Raw genomic sequence first — 17,350 nt, forward strand, 5'->3', positions numbered from 1 at the left:
TCCACTGTCTGTTACCATATATTTAAGAATGACAAAAATAAGATAATGTTTAGCTTCAAACAACCGCTATGAAACACGTCAGGCAGCAGTTGACCCACATGATAGGATGTATCAGCAAACTAGATCGTTATAACGACCATATAATTTGCAACATGCTGACTTTAAACGACACTGTTGAAAACCCTGCACCATCAATTTGTTTGTCAGTACCCTGCCTTGATTTAAAAAACTGACAGAAATAAACATCATATGCAGGTCAGAATGAAATATTGCTACACAAATGTGGGAAGTTGATGATGGAGAAGCTGACATCATCCCGTTTGTCATAAAGTTGAGTCGTTATTTTGCCGTTAGCATCCACTTTCAATAAAATGTATAAGTATAAAGCAGAAGTGGACTATCCTGTTGTGTTTGTTTTATTTCGAGTTCACAGGGATATATCAAATCGTCATGTGGATGAAAGTTATCATTATGAAGAGATAAAACGTCGTTGATATCTCTAAATGCCGAGTTGAAGGCCACAGCAAACACTCTTTTTTCTTTTCACATTGAAGCTTTTTCTTTAAATTTAGATAAACATCGGTAAGGAAAAGTAGGAACCTATGACAGAATGAAATAAAAATATCTAAATGTGTCTTCATAATACCGAAAACTTCTAAAAATAGAAAAGGAATGAGCTATATCTTAACAGGTCAAGTGTATATCTTTGAATAAATTATTATTGATCCTGAAAATATATACACAAAGTATGAAACATCCAACCACTGTCTACAACACTTTGAATCATGACTTGGTGAGTAGAAAGTATTAAACTGCAAAGCTACATTATAAAATCGACTAACATCCAAATTCTAAATACATGTTGTTAATCGTTAGGTTTTTAGCAGTTCCTAACTTCTACAAAAACATTCTTATTTCATGCTAGAACTATTCGGAGCTTTAAAGTATTGGTACTTGTTTGTTCAGAATAAGAGAAGAGACAAATGACCATGAGGTTAGTTCTTAATCAAGAAGGTAAACTGATGAGCCAAGGCCCTGGATACACTGGATTATATACACTAACTCAATCTAAGCCCATCAAATTAAAAAAAAACTATCCCGACTTATCCAATCGGGATACAGATAACTTACTCACTTAGGGAAGCTTGATAACAGATATAGCACTTCCAGTTTAATATGAGAACATGTGGAATGCACAAACCATATCTAAACATGAAAAGTACCAAAAATGAATGATTGACAATAAGTGAGCGAACTTCAATTGTAATAAGAAGCTGATTTACCAATCAGGGCTGAATGGATTACAATTCTATGTTATACAAAAATCAGATCCACCACATTATAAACGAAGTAATCTGTAATCAAACTCTGTGTGCCAAAAACGGCCTAACAATCGGTATGAAACATCAAAATGAAGGGATCATGACAGATGTGACTGTCCAACAGGGGATGCTTACTCCTAGAAACGTAGTCCCACTTCTGGTGTGCCTAGGGATCCGTATTTGTTCTACTTTTAATGATGTATAGGGACTATGGGCTTACAGTTCTTTATTTTCACTTTCCGTCTATCCGTTGTGTAATGAATATCTGCAACTTCATTTCTTTATTTGCGAATATTTGGGGATATATAAACAATTTCTTTGCTGTATCATGGGGTAGAAACAATGTAAAGATGGAGTGGTTTTCATTAGTACAGAAACTGGTCCATTGTTCGTGATAAGAAACCTACAATTCACATAAGTATAATATTCAACACAAAGCGATCACACTCGGTAACTAGCTGGACATAGAAGGACAGATGGAAAGTGAAATTACCCAGTGTCAGAACTTGTGGTCTCTTTTTTCTTCAATTACCCAGTGTCAGAACTTGTGGTCTCTTTTTTTCTGAAAGATAAATGCCGTGTGAATAAGGTCCATTTCTTTCAATCTTTAACATCAGAGAAAGCGTATTTCTGTGAACTCGTTTCAAACATTGGTGTATGGAATCTCCTTCTTTATCAATGTACGTATGACTTAGAAATGCTGAAAATAGACAGATACGGGGTTTGTGCTTAATTCATATATTCTTTTTTTGTAAGTCAATCACGTCAATTGTTTGCACTACGTAATACAACTGTTACAGTTACTTTAGATTATTCAATTTCTACCGACTGTTGACATCAACAGTCCAAGCAATTGTATCCGTTTATGTAGCACAACAAAAAAGACCGATGCATGGGCAAATATGTATGGGTATTGTATTCGTTGTAAAATGTAAAAAAAAAAAAAAAAAAAAAAAAAAAAAAAAAAAGTTTAATTAAACAAGACAAAGAGGATAATTCGAAGAAGAGATTATGATTTACCAAAAATATGTGGCATAACTAGGTGCTATTTTGCAGAAAATATGTGGTGACATTGTCATTTACCTAAGCTTAGTCTATGATATACAGACTCGTGCGTAGAGTGGATATATGGAAACTCGAAACGAAGATATCAAAGCCAATAACATTTTAAACTGCATACATCAAGCGCTAAATAAACGAACACGTCTTCGGACATATTGAGTTGTTAGAAGATTTTATACGTAAATAAAGTACGATACCTTTAGAGGAATCTGAGAAAGGTTTCCTATATCAGGCACGTAGCAACAATGGGTATGCTCCATTGTATTATTACATGCAAAGTACGTGCAAAGTTCGAGCTATATATAGATAAGCTGCAAGCCCTCCCACCCCCTCATTTAAAATAAATAGCATTGTGAATGTTTTAGTTGAAATGTAAAATATAACCAATGAATGGAACTGAAAGATCAAACCTTGCCGCCTTCCCTATCAAGCTTTGGCTTTTTAGGGGGAAAAAATACTAGTTGAGAACTGTAGGGCAATATCATGAAACCATCCCCATTTTTAAACGATGCAACATGCCTGATTATATCACATACTTTCATTAAGCTTTAATTCGCAGTTGTGTTAAGTAGGACCATAGAAATATGTCAGGAAAAAAGCATTAATAAACAGATCAATTTGTGACAAATTCTGTAAACACAACCCTTTTATACAAAAATAATATGTATATATCATTAAGTGCGTATTGACCTCTTATACATTTTTCACCATACCGACAGTCTCTATATCAACTCTGTGTCACGTGATCAAATATCAAGATAAAAACGTATTGTGTATGTATAAATCGTTGAATTGGCACGATATCCATATATCAATGCAAGTTGAAGTTAATATAACTTGAAAACATATTAATTTCTTAATTTGAAAAGTGCTGAGAGCAAGTTTATTGTGACTTGTAACATGTCTAATTTTTGCATTGAATATGCAAGATGCAGCGATTTTTGCACATACGAAGTTAAATCTAGCTTGAAAAACATATTTTCTGTTGAAGCCAGAACTTGCTCCCCTAACTTTCCTTTGGCACTGAAGTTCACTTGTCACATAAATCAAACATCTTTCACTTAAAAACCTCGGGGTGTTGTGACAATGATGAAATTTTTATGTACGGAAACCCTGTTTATGCAAATTAGTCCATTGTGAAAGTAACTATACGTGTAGATTAGGGGCGATATTAAGATCACAATATAATATGGATATTACTTTAGCATGTATGCTATATAAAGAAGAAATTGAAACTTTTTCAATATCAAAGAGAATTAATATAACCCATTTGACAAAAACTTTTACGCGATTGCAGTTTACTGTTTGACAGCGGTGGTAAATAACGAAACAATATTTTGACATTTCCAACCACAAAAGGACTGTAGATATGTACGTCATGACCTTCGTCATGACGTATTTTTCATTGTGACGTCGTGCAATGTGCCAGTGCGGTAAAGTATATTTATGTACAGCACTGGTATTAAAAATTTTATGGGGAAAGCCTTAACTCAACCGCGTTCTATGTGTCTGTTGTTTTTAAGACACATTACTACTAAAATTATCGGCATTAATTGCATGATAACTTGGACATCATCAAAAACGCCTAAAGCATCCCCTCGCCCTCTTCAAACTCTACAATTTGACAAAATGCATATTTAAAAAAGTTTTCTTCATAAAATAAAAGAACTTAAACCTTGTTTATGTCATACCTACAATACAACCTGTTCATAATCAGCATAATACTGAATTTGGTAACATAATAAACTTTACTGTACACTATTTGTTAATATTAGTTATGTGAAGCTTAGGACCGCGATGGTAAGCGCACCCCCAACTTCCGATTTAAGGGAAGTAACTGCAAAATATAGGTCATCGTTTGATACACTACAAGTCTTCCATTTGATCCTATCTTATTAATGTTACAGGGATTTCGCAAATCCCATAGTAGTTATTATCATGATGTTTACTAATACAACCTACCTCTTCTTGAAATGCTGTATGGGGTGTTTCATACAGAGTGTTAGGACGTTCTTGGCACACTGGTTTTAACTATGAATTTTTGCGTTTATCTGATCAATGTGTAGGACTAACAGCGGGAGTAACTGATCAACAGAGTTAGCTTCTTCTAGGCACCTGTTCTTAACACTGGTATATCAAGGGGCCCGTATTTAATTACCCAATCCTGTTTTATATTCTTTGTGGAAATTATGAGATTGATCACTGTTCGTTTTCTTCACCTTACATGCACATTCAGGAGTCATTGGTTGTCCAATTCTCTATTTTGTATTCCATTTAGGAGTTGAGGACGTTCCTTATCTTCAATTTTCGTACATGTACTTTATGATTAAGCTCGGCTTTGTGTTATCAAATTTGGTATATTTTCACCTTGTTTTCAAAATAGGGAGTCATTATCGATAGGTGAACCCTGTTTCTCCTTAAATATTTGATATTTGTCTAGAAATCACGGAATATATAAGACAAAACAAAAATATAAAAGGAATTAAGATTGGCGATGAAGAAATAGCTTAATTTTGTACATTGATGACACTGTAATATTTCTAAATGGTTCAGAAAAAACCTAAAGATTTTTTTTTTTTTGATCATCTTTTCCAAATTTCCAAACGTTCGGTACTTTAGTTGCACATAAGAAAAGCAGAAATTATAATGCTATGTTCAAAGTCAATCTCTCAAAATGATGAAGGATTTCAGTGGAATAACGAACCTTACATATTACTTGAATGAGTATAGTCTGCAGACCTAGAACAAAGTACATTGTAATTTTGACAAATGTCTTCAGCACATTTATTTCAAACAAAATCCTGGTAAAACGAAACGTATCCAAAATCACACACCTGTTGATTGTTCTGTCACCACCTTGCAGAAATGGATGAGGGATTGCAAAAACAATTCTATAATTCTATATGGAATACCAAAACATTTAAAACAAAAATAAGAAAACAATGTAACTTATAAAACAAGGTGGTAGTGTTAAAATGACAAACATGGAGCTCTTTATAAGGTCTCTAAAATCCATATGGTTTCGGGGATTATTTCATGCAGATTCTGGTTGAGTTTCACTAAAATTACGAAATGAAAAATTGTTCATCTTTCTCACATTGAAACAAAATGTTTTAAAATTCAAACAAAAAATTCAATGATGAATTTGGGAGAATCCTAGATGTATGTTCAGATATACTAAACATTATATGATGCGACTCTAGTTAAAGTAAGGTCTAGATTGGAAACAGGTTAATAAAAATAGCATTCAATAACAAACGATACAAGGCTGATATGGTTCAAATTTAGGATTATTCCTAGAATTATATGCACGAACAAGCACTTGTTTCTGTCAAAAATCACGTATGATAATGTATGTCCACTTTGTGACATAGCAGCTGAAACAATTCTGCGTATTATCGTTTATAACCCAAATGTCTATCCAAAATGAATATCAGAAAAATATACAAAAAGAGTAAAATTTGATGCAAGTACAGTAGATCTAGATATTTCTCAAGTTATCTTATAAAATCACTTGCTAAAAGGTATCTATTCCAAATGAAAATCGGAACGTACTAGTCTATAATACAGTTAAGTACTTGAAACAATTCTGAATTTGAAAGAACACAAGTAGAAAACAAACAAAGAAACCGGTGAATACAAAAAAGACGGTTGAACTGGGATTAAATTTCAAGAATGTATGTTAGTAAACAAATCTCTTAAATATATTGCGTTAACATATCGTGTGTTCCTTTGCTAACTGACCTGGGTTTTTTTTTATATTCCAATACGACCTATCATTAGATTAATGTTTGCATGACGTGTTTCATACCGATTGTGAAGCCGTTCGTGACACACTGATTTTGACCGTGGGATATATCAGAGGTGGGATCAGGTGCCTAGAAGGAGTAAGTACAAATGTATCCCCTGTCGATCGGTCACAACCGTCTTGAGCCCGATATCTCGATCGGGTAAACGGAGTTATCCGTGATCAGAATCAGTGTGCTATGAACGGTGTAACAATCTGTATCAAAGATATCAAGGTTAGGGCATCCACTTTTTTCATACTTGGGTGTTGCATTGAAAATAGATAATCTGGTATATCCAGGACTCTATGTTTGTCTAACTCTCCAATTTTGTACAGACCCTGAAACCAAAGACGGATGTTGAATCAACCTATTACATTTTATATACGTGTGTACGTGTATGAAAACAAATAAAATGATTTACAGAAAACTCTCGTCAGGAAAGATTGAATTATTTTTGGGCGGGGAGAGGGTTGGGAATGGTCTACACGAAACGCTAGGCATGACCTGCACGCTTTGATTTTTTTCGGCATTTTTTGTTTCATCCTGGGGTTAGTTTAAACAAGGAATAGTTTAATGACTTACGAACACAGTCTGTATTTGTTTATTTTCCACTAGATTTACAGTTTTATCATTATAATCTGTATAAACAAGAACTCCGTCTCGTGTCACTGCTATGTTCTGTGGTGTATATCCTGAATCGGTTTCTATTGGAGTCAGTAGTTTTCCCTGGAGGTTGAGGAGCTTCATGTTTTCGTTATCTCCCGCACACCCAGATTTCCTTTTCATTGAGACAGCTAACACTGTGTAGTTTTCTATACCCAGTGTCTATGGTGTCGGTGACACGCGGTTCATCAAGCAGTGATTTGGCTGGAGGAGACGATAAAACTTTTGGTGATTCTCTCTCAACATGCTCTTCTGTGTGAATCGATAATGATGACAAAGAAACAAAGAGGTTTTTTTAGCTAATCTCTGTTTATTGTCTGAGAAAAAAAACTTTGTAATGTAATTCGGACTTTAGGTGGTAATGTTCTAAATTCGGAATTCCTTGATTTGTAAGCAGTGGTATGGGAAACATCATTTGAATTTAGTATTGATTTCAAGTCGGAAATTATCTGTTTGAGTTCAGTAATTTTCTGTGTGATTTTTTCTGTATTTACATTCAGGGTAGATATGTGTTTGTTTTTCATCTCTACAATGGCAGATTCCCGTTGGTTGATAACGGCGGTGACCTCTCGATGCCAAACATCTCCTTGCTGGTCAGCAGATTTCGTCAGTTTTCCGTAATTTGTTTTTAACTCGGCTTCCTCAATCTAGATATCTGAGGCCTTTTCTTCATATCAAGGGTAAATTCTGGTCTGTAGTTCTTTCAAATCTTTTTGCAAATTTCTTCGTTTAGTTTTTCCTGATCATCTGATATGTTATGACTGTTGTGTATACCTGATGATACACAGGTAATACAGACAGGAATGTCACATTTCTCACAGTAATGTTTACAGTGTTTCTCAACGTGTTTCGGACACTTCCGGTAGTTAGGAGTAGACTTTCTGTGAATTTATGACACGACGTTGTATATTTTAGAGGAATCTGAGAGATGTTTCCCAACACAGTCAATAGAGAGGTTTATATCACACAGTTCACAATTACTCTGTAGGGGGACAGTTTCACAATGGTCACACAATAGAACTTCCTGGGCACTGCGCGGGGGAAGCAACATTTATAGTGTCGAAGTAGCAAAAGGGGTTCATTGTAAACGAACAAAGTGGAAAACTAGACATTTTGATAATTTAAAATAATTCAAAAACTAGAATTTCAACATGATGTAAAATACTAAATACAATACTTCCATTGTTTCCCTTGGAATGGAGAGACACGATCAGTTAAGAAAAAACACGAACGCGCCATTGATATATGGTATCTTCCCTTCCCCGAATTATGAAAGTGGGCAGATGTGTCTTATGGATGAAGCAAGTATAAAAGTTCGTTTCAGAATATGTATATATAATTTTGTCTCACCTACGAATGAAAAGTTGACTCCTTGGTGTTTCAACCTTCAGTATAGTCCTGTGAATAGAGGCATGTGCGGCGTATCTACATGTTTGTGTCTTGCACGTCTTATCGCTTGTTTAAATAGCTTTAAAGTTTGTTTAACTGAGTTTATGTTAGGTAACTATATCAACATTTTACAACGGAACAATCGTTCCTATAGTTGAAAATCAATACAAAATAAGTAAACCCCTTTATGTGTACATTATGTCTAGATAAAAGATAGTTTTCCTTGGTAAATTGCACTCTTATCAATATTGTATAGACCATGGGCTAGTAAAGGTTATGGGGACCCTATAAAGATTTTCGCAAGCAGGCACTTTTTAAAGTACATAGTTCATTGATTATAAATCAGGTTGTTTGACATTTCTACGTTGGAACGTTTTCGAGTTGTGGGTCAAAGCATGAAATTTATAAAAAATATAATTGCTGAACACTGGAAAAACTCATCAGATCAAATATAGATGCCATAAACATTTCCAAACAAGTATTTTTTTAACGTATGTAACCATTTCATTATATATATGTGACCGGTCAACAGGGAATGCTTACTCCTCCTAGGCACTTGATACCATCTCTGATGTCTTCAGGGGTCCGTGTTCGCCCAACTATCTATTTTGTATTCCTGATAGGAATTATGAGATTGATCACTGTTCGTCATATTCACCTTTCAGCAAGATGTTTGACTACCCCTAGACACCTGATAGCACCCCTGGTATATCCAAGGGTCCGTCTTTGCCCAACTCTATTTTTTCTATATCTTATTGGAGTTATGAAATTGGTCACTGTTTGTTATCTTCGCCTTTCATAAAGATATAGGAACATGTACGAGGTTTTGGGCTAAACATGGTTTCTTTTTAAGCAATCGTCGACAAATGTGAAACTTCTTCAGATCTTTTGTAAATAATATTGACTTTTAAAAACAATTATTTCCTGAAACTATGTAATCCTTGAATTGTAAATCAGATTGTTTGACACTAATGCATGGAGATGTTTTAAAGTTTTGTGGGGGAAAACATGAAATTTGTCATTAAAGTATTATCCAAAAAAATGCTTCGGGAATCTTGCAAACGTAATATCGACATTCGTAAACATTAATTTTACTTTAACAAACTTAAACCCTTTGTTTATATATCAACATGCAGCATTAATCCAGAATTCATAATCGTATTGTAAATAGCAGTTACAAGTCCAAGCTTCTGTGCATCTACAGTGACCTATCGTGTTTAATAATGTAATTAATTCAGTACTTCTTCTCAGATCTAAATAGTCATTTTGAACCTGAAGTACTTTGGTAATACTTGGTTGCCATTGATAACTGAGACATATCTGTCCTGAGAGTACGATTTTACAATCCCATTTGCCTATTGAAAAAAATGGGTTGCCTGATATGGTTTGGCGAGAGAGAGAGAGAGAGAGAGAGAGAGAGAGAGAGAGAGAGAGAGAGATGCAATAAGATATTCTATAAATGTATTCAGAGATGGTGAAGAGGACGCCATTGTAGGTTAGTTGCAATTATGTTGCAGTCAAAAACCTGCCCTTTGATTGTCACAGCATATTCTCTGACTGTTGTTTGGCTGAAAGGGCTAAAGCAAATACAGACTCAATTTATTGTGCGACTATATGGGACTGTATTTTTCTGATGAGACCGTAAAAATCGACACCTCGTTTCACAGCAGGTGTGTTACAATAATGATCACTTTCTGTTCAAAGGCTGTAAGCGCCAAGCCTAACCCAAAATTTTACAGACCTTCACCGGCAATGGTAACATATCCATGTGAGTGCAAAATTCTCGAGAGGGACGTTAAACAATATAAAGTAAATTTTCAATGCGCAAGGTGTATTTCTAGTAAATAATATCTAAAAATTATTGATAATACTAGCGATAGGAATCATTTAAGGTACCATTTAAAGCCTGTAGTGAACAATTTACATCTTTTTTATTCTTGGGACTCTATCTTCGATTTTTTTTTAAATGTGTGCTCCGTAAAAGATTGTTTGTCATTATCCTCCACATTCTATATCTAATGTATGATATATCTTTATTCTTAATGTTGATGGGGGCTTGAAACGGATTAACTTTCCAAGCTAATATTAAAAGGTGTGTTGTTGTTGTTTTCTATGTGACATCTTTAAAACTTATTTAAAAATTGAAAAATTGTTCAAGTTTAAGTATGACAATATATTCATCTATTTTACAATTGTAAAATATAATTCATTACACTAGATAATTAATGGATTAGTTCATTATTTGCAATATGTCCAATTCTTAATAGTCGAACCATTATTTAGCAAGATTTCCACTATTTTCGCAAGTTTATTCAAAGGTAAACCATGTGATTTCTCTTTTATCAATCATATACATTAACAGGATTCCATATTATAAATATACCATGGAAAGACATGGAGATGTGGACAGCGAATTTTGTTGAAAGTTATATTTAATACTTCAAGATTGTGTATATCATAAAAAGATAGAGACTTCGGATTATAATATCTAGAAATGAACCATTTATCATTTTTCAATTAGGAGGTCAAGGCCTCTTCTAATGAACTGTTAGTCCCCGATGGTCTCTATTTCAATACGCATTTCTGAGCAATGTCCTCTCTGCGAAGTATCTGACTCATCTTTTGTGTTCATAATATGTTGTTTCTGATGCGGTATAGAACACAGTAATGGCGATATTGAATTTGCAGACAAATTATCAAGTACGATAGTTATATTTTGAAATCACCCCAACATGAACGTGTCAAACAAGCTTCATTTACCTTTATTTTATATACACTTTCAATAAATCATAGTGTAGAAAAATCCCTAGAAGGGGGTGTTACTGACCCATGGTCTACCATCATGTATGCGAAGTAGACAGTTTCAAGTGGAATGCGGATAAGGATTGAAAAAACGTTTGTATATATGGTGGGGCTTCCTTTTGGAGTAAACTAGGCTGGATAAAAAAGCATCAATCATTGCAACATGTGTGCTTGCTTACATATTTCAAATAGTGTGTATTTTGCACTATCCTCTTAGATTTATATCAAATGAACATTTTCCATTTTCAATGCTCATGTGTCGAAAGCAGGTTGTTTGTTTACCGAAATGGTCAAATTCACTTGCTAAGGTGTTTAGGGGGAGTAAGCATCCCCTGTCGACTAGTCACATATATATACAGAAAAGGTCACATACGTTCACAAAATACTTGTTTGCAAATATTTATGGGATCTATATTTGATCTGAAGAGTTTTTCCAGTTTTCGGCAATTAATCGTATCCCCTGTCGACCGGTCAGACCCGCCGTGAGTTTTATGGTTTTATTAGGTAAACGGACTTCGGCAGGCAAAATGTGCGTGCTAAGAACGGCATATTGGTATGAAATACGTCAAACAGCACGACATTTTAGTTTTGTTGAAATGTTTACTTTCATCTACTAATTTCATTCGTGTAAGGCATTCAGGAAATACGGGGAATATCTTTACACAAATTATATGAACGACTATTGGATGGTTAAAGAATCCGGCTATCTCAGGGGAGCAGTTGTGGATGAACAGACACTCTAAAGTCCCATACAGTTCCAACCTTCTGGGACAACAAAATATTGTCAAAGGCGGTAAAGCAGCACATTTTTGAAATGACCTGAATAATGAATTCTATGAAAACGGAATGAATTAATTGTTGGGGAAAATGTTGTTAAGGGGGTGTTCTTTTATCCCATCTCAATATTGGGTTGTTTTCTCTTGTCCGCTTATGAAATGAACTTAGGAATCATTAGAATATATACAATTTGTCTGTGGTAGTTGTAACCTTACCTAAGTTGCAGCATTCTTCACATTATTTACAAAGAACATTCAATCATCTAGTAAAGCCGGGCGTTTCCTGTTTCTAGGAAAGCGCGTCTCTAGGGATACGATGTTTCAACGGGTTTTTTAATGAATGAGTAAATATTTTTGTTATGAAAATGGTTATTAAAAACAGTACTACATGATTTGAAAGTAAAACATCTGAGAAGTTGTCTTTAACGGAGCAGGATCAAGTGAAAGTTGGTAATTTTGGTAAGAACATCACGTCAAAACAAATAGAGTGGTTAGCCTATGGTGACCGATTTGTGCCAGTTTACACTCCGCCGCGTTTTCGTTATTTTAAGGCTAAAAGTAGCAAATATTGTCATTCATCTTTTCTTCATTTCGCTATATAAAAATCGTTGTGTTATTTTTTTCGCTTTGAGATAATGAAAAAAAAAACGATAAAGTGTAACGGGTACAAATCAGCCATCATTCCTATCCGCTACAATGCTGAAAACATCACCGAACCCACAACGAGTAATCAATGAGTGATGGAGGCGGGGACCAGTTTATGTCACTACAGTATCTTAAGGATTTTCGCTGGTTTCCACTGTCAAGTCGTAAGGGTACTATTAATCTAGGCAAAGTAAAATAAATATGTTATTATGTCAATGAAGTGGAAATAAATGAAGGTATTCGATATATCTACTTTTAAAGGAACATAAACAACTTTATATCATTCAATTCATCTTAAGTCCGCTGATTATGATATCGGTTAATTACCCTCTAATTGAATAGAAAACAAGGAATATGTTGATTTTACTGAAACGTTGTGTTATGTGTATGATACTGCCCTCCAAAAGTTAAAATGATACAAATCTTAAGGCAGACATCAAGTCTGATATTTGATTTTAACTATGTAAGAAAAATGCTAGAAATAGTTTCAATATAGAGATTATTGTAATTTATTGTTGTTCCGCACAACCTATGCGATATATATCTTTCGTATAACATCGCCAAAAATGACACGCTTTGAATTCGAACTAACAGCTCCTCCCTGGCAATGATACCCTAACTCTAACCCTAATCATTCAATTGAATCCCTTATGATTGTCCTAACTGGGCGTTCATGTTTATGAATGATATACCTGTATATATTTCTTGGTTTTTTTTCTGTTCGTACTTCAGATGAAAACGTATAACGTATAATTTCAATGTTGCTTGTTATAATTATTTTGATTGGACAAACATCATGCTAAATGAGAATCTACACACCAATGAATCCAAAAAAGCCGTATATCCATACGCACCTGAAAACAATTAGCATAGTGCCGGGAGGGGGAGGGGCTATTCATGTTTTGAATTCATAATACAGTGAACGCACTGGAATTATAAGAATCAAACAGTCTTCTTGAAGAATTTATCGATGTGTAAACTACGGACATTTTACTCACTAACTTAACATAAAAGTGAAAAGCACTTTTATTTTTTTCGTGAGTAAAATGTCCCGAGTTTCCATATCGATGAATTCTTTAAAAAGAATGTTTAATTCTATAATAACAATCAGGTAAGAAAAATAAAATATATCTCACTGTTGTTTAAAATAACGGAACATAAAGAATATATGAAAAGCAAAGTAGCGATATTATTCAATTAATTATCAAAGTATTGTGTATCTTGATACCTATGTGTAAATTGCTCAAAGTTCATAAATATTCCTTTAACCCTCGAAAAAATAACTGACAGGTAACCATCATTTTCTGTTAATTTGCGGGAGTTTAACTTCCGCAGGACAGTTCTGGAAATGGTCTGTTTCATTCATTACGAATAATTACCCCGTCGGGGTGATTTATCGTAACATATCAAACAACAATTTGATATATTTATTGAATATTCGTACTTTGAGATATACATAACTATCCAAGTAACCAACCGCTGAAGGTCGACCTATTGTCAGGATAGCTTTCAATTCTACCTTGGATGTCGTCAGCAGAGTTAGTTCTTATGTGGACTACGTCATTCTTATTGACATGTACAACTACCAATCCGGTAGAGCTTGATACAGCGTTTGATCCCGTTCCGTCGGCTCTCATGGCACTTGTGATGGCCGAGTTGACAACAATATCAGTAAAGATGTCCCCTGATGGATCACAAATGATTCTCCATGAAAACACATAAATGCCACTTTTAGGAACTGTAAACATCCCAATATGATGGTTATAATGGCCTCCGACGTTAGTGAGGACAGCATCAAATATGATGATCTGGTGTCGGCCAGGATGAGCTTCTATTGTTGAAAGATATGCCGAAAATACAACAAGATTTTCCATTGGTTTTGGGGATGTTGTAGGAATTGCTGAAATTTAAAATATTAAGTATGGTTGAATATTGATTGGCTGCTGCTCAGTAAACCAAGATGTAACGTATGGTATATGCAAAGATGAAGGTAACGGATAATGATTTCCACATAACTCCTATGATGATTTTTAAGGTTATTAAACATGGACCCCGGAACATAATACAGTTGAAGTCAGGTACTTAGGGGAGGAAATAATTCCTCTCGACCAGTCACGACCACCATGAGTCGAATATAGTTCACTTCCCCATCGTTAGCTTATCCTATTTATGAAGCAATATGTCATTATCATTTGCATACGGTGTTGACATATCTCAACTGATTCGACACGCAGGAGTCTGTGTTGTATATGATCAATATTAAATCGCCGCAGTTGTATAACTACACTTTGAACTTGATTACACTTCATATTTGGGAATTATTTTTGCCAACAGGTGGTACTACAGAACCAGATCGAACTACTTTGCAGCAAACATGTAGTATTTACTGCATGATGAAATCAATGTCAATTTCAAAAGAAATATAAGACAAAAGATTCAATGAATGTAAATGTAATGGAATATCGATACATACATATGGGATGTTGACGCTGGGAAATAATTAAAACGTCAGCTAATAATGAAGCACAGTTTTCAAAAGATTACTGTATTCGCTATGCAGCCATAAACACAGGCATGTTAAAGTTTTCCATATAATATTACAGCACGATTGTGCCTTTACTTCTCTGACCTATATTAATGTATGACGTCAGAATATAAAATTACATAAAATTACTATAAACTTGAGCTGATATGACGGGAATAGTGCCATGAACTTTATACCTTATTTCACACTACATGTAAAATTTTAGACCTCAACGGCAAAATTCACGTATCTTAATCATGTTTTTAAACATTATAAGTTCAAATATTTTAAAATAATCCCCCTAAGTATCCATGGTTGAAATTCAGCGTGTTGGAAATGCTTTCCAAAAAATTACTTTTGAAATGCCCTCTGTTTTATGCCAGTATTTAGAGGTAAAATTTGATATGTCTTTATCAATGAGTGTGGCGCTGGCAATGATGAGGTGAGATATTTTGGTGAAAACTGGGTTTTTTGTCAATGCAGGCTACGATATTGAGTGACAAGTACCCTTGAAAGGTAAGGTGATACTACCACTTTCCAAGAGCACATATTAAGTACACAAGGATATCATGAGTTTACCCATATGACAAAAAGTTGTAACAAATTTGTCAAATGTCAAGTACGGTGATATTTCTAAAACTTTAGAAATGAAACATTTCTCCCGTTTTTATCTGTTGACATCCTATATTCAACCGTTTTTGTTCGATGTTATTATATATATATATATATATATTTTTTGCTGGGGCTTACCTTTATGCTAAAACTTCTAACGCGTTTCCTTATTGCCGTGATGGATAAAGACATTTTCCTGTCGTTGTACAGTTTCCTTTCAGATTCTTAGGTGTATTTTTTTTTTCTAAAGCCATTCTCATCATCATTCTATTTTGTTGTGATGTCGTTTTTCACTTTTCCTTTTTCCCTTCATTGTTTCAAATTTCTTATTCTTTTTGCAAATGTTAATCATAGTGTACCTACGAGTGATAAACCCACTGTTTTCAGAAGGTAAAACACTGTACACATGTTAACTTTTAAAAAAACATGGGGATATAAGTTTCTTTTCCCAAGAGACCCTAAATTTCGGAGAAATTGGATGTTGAAACTGAAAAGAAACAGATTTGTAACAAGCTACAAACTGTTAATTTGCAATAATTGCTGTCTGACGTGTTTCATACCGATTGTCAGGCCGTTCTTGGCACACTGATTTTGACTACGGATAACCCCGTGTACCTGATCAAAATATAGGGCCCACAGCATGTGTGACCGGTCGACAGGAGACCTGTACTCGTTCTAGGCACTTGATACCACCTCTGGTGTATCCAGGGATCCAGTTTTGCCCAACTGTCTACTTTGTATTGCTTATAGGAGTTATGAGATTGATCATTGTTCGTTACCTTTGCCTTTCACCAGTTAATCTAGTTTTCTAGGTAGTATATAAAATTATACTTACGTGTAGCAATCAAGAGCCTTTTCTGAGAAGGCAGCTTCTTGAAAACCTCATTTTTGCCGGTTCTGTTGTACTTCTCCGTTACATTTGAGAATCCTTTCTCCTTCTCATGTAAACTCGTGGTTGGGGTTTCAGTATAATCGCTATTATATTTCGACCAAATGTTTTCCAAAACAGAGAGTCTATGTTCTATTTTTTTTTTGTTCGACTGTTCGTGCTCTACACGCGTTTGTACGGAGTCTTCCAAATACTTTATTTTATTTCGCAACTTTTTGTTAACTTTTTCCTGAGCTTCAAGCTTTCTCTCCAGTTGTTCAACATGGTCAACAAGCCAGGTAAAAGTTTTTGAAACGTGTCCATCATAATTCGATAAAATTGTCTCAGAATTCGGTGAATGGGTCAAAATAAAATCATCCTCTAGGAAGTACTTGTTTAAATCTTCACACAGAATTCCTATAATCGGACAAATGAAGAGCGGAAGAAAGTGATACACTTCCATGTTAGAAGCAACTAGAAATGATTAGATCGGTCATATTCTATATTTAGTGCCCTCCTGATAGTAGATAATAGTTACCTTCTGAATTGCCATAGAATGATAAGGTTCTGGGGAGTGTAAGTATTACCTTTATAGATTACTTAGGTATATATGCATATTGTAGCATCATAAATAATGTCGGTAAATATAGTTACAGAAAGAAAAACCAAGATGGAGGACGCTGATTCTTCTAAAATCATAATAATAAAGTTTGTTATAATTGATAAGATATTAAAAGCGTACGAAACGTTAAGCGATCAATATGAAACGTAAATATAACAAATGGTGATCAATCTCATAAGGCCATGCCAATTTGTAATGTAGTTCGTCGGATTCGCCGCTTCTATTTGTAACAAATCCAAATTATGATATTATCAAAAAATGATATCCGCCCGCGTGT

The 17,350-nt window shown here is 34.5% G+C and overlaps 1 protein-coding gene across 5 annotated transcripts in view; it reads right to left on the minus strand.

Annotated features, from left to right (window-relative positions):
• LOC125662511 (caprin-2-like) overlaps nucleotides 1-16,942 on the minus strand; it is a 33,663-nt gene extending 16,721 nt beyond the window's left edge. Inside the window, exons 1-5 of one of the 5 annotated variants that reach the window (XR_008797851.1) lie at nucleotides 16,419-16,942; nucleotides 13,967-14,347; nucleotides 1,816-1,884; nucleotides 1,458-1,725; nucleotides 394-600 (exon numbers count right to left, since the gene is read on the minus strand). Coding sequence is in view for 3 of the 5 variants with exons in the window: in XM_056146775.1 (XP_056002750.1) it covers nucleotides 13,908-14,347; nucleotides 16,419-16,914 (936 nt within the window). In the remaining 2 variants the exon portion in view is untranslated. Of the gene's footprint in view, nucleotides 1-393; nucleotides 601-1,457; nucleotides 1,885-13,859; nucleotides 14,348-16,418 lie in introns of those variants that run through there. The other 4 variants (XM_048894760.2, XR_007365413.2, XM_056146776.1 and 1 more) reach the window with 4 other exon arrangements.
• Between the last annotated feature and the right edge of the window lie 408 nt (nucleotides 16,943-17,350).

Source organism: Ostrea edulis, chromosome 8 (assembly GCF_947568905.1).
Source record: "Ostrea edulis chromosome 8, xbOstEdul1.1, whole genome shotgun sequence".
NCBI lineage: Eukaryota > Metazoa > Mollusca > Bivalvia > Ostreida > Ostreidae > Ostrea > Ostrea edulis.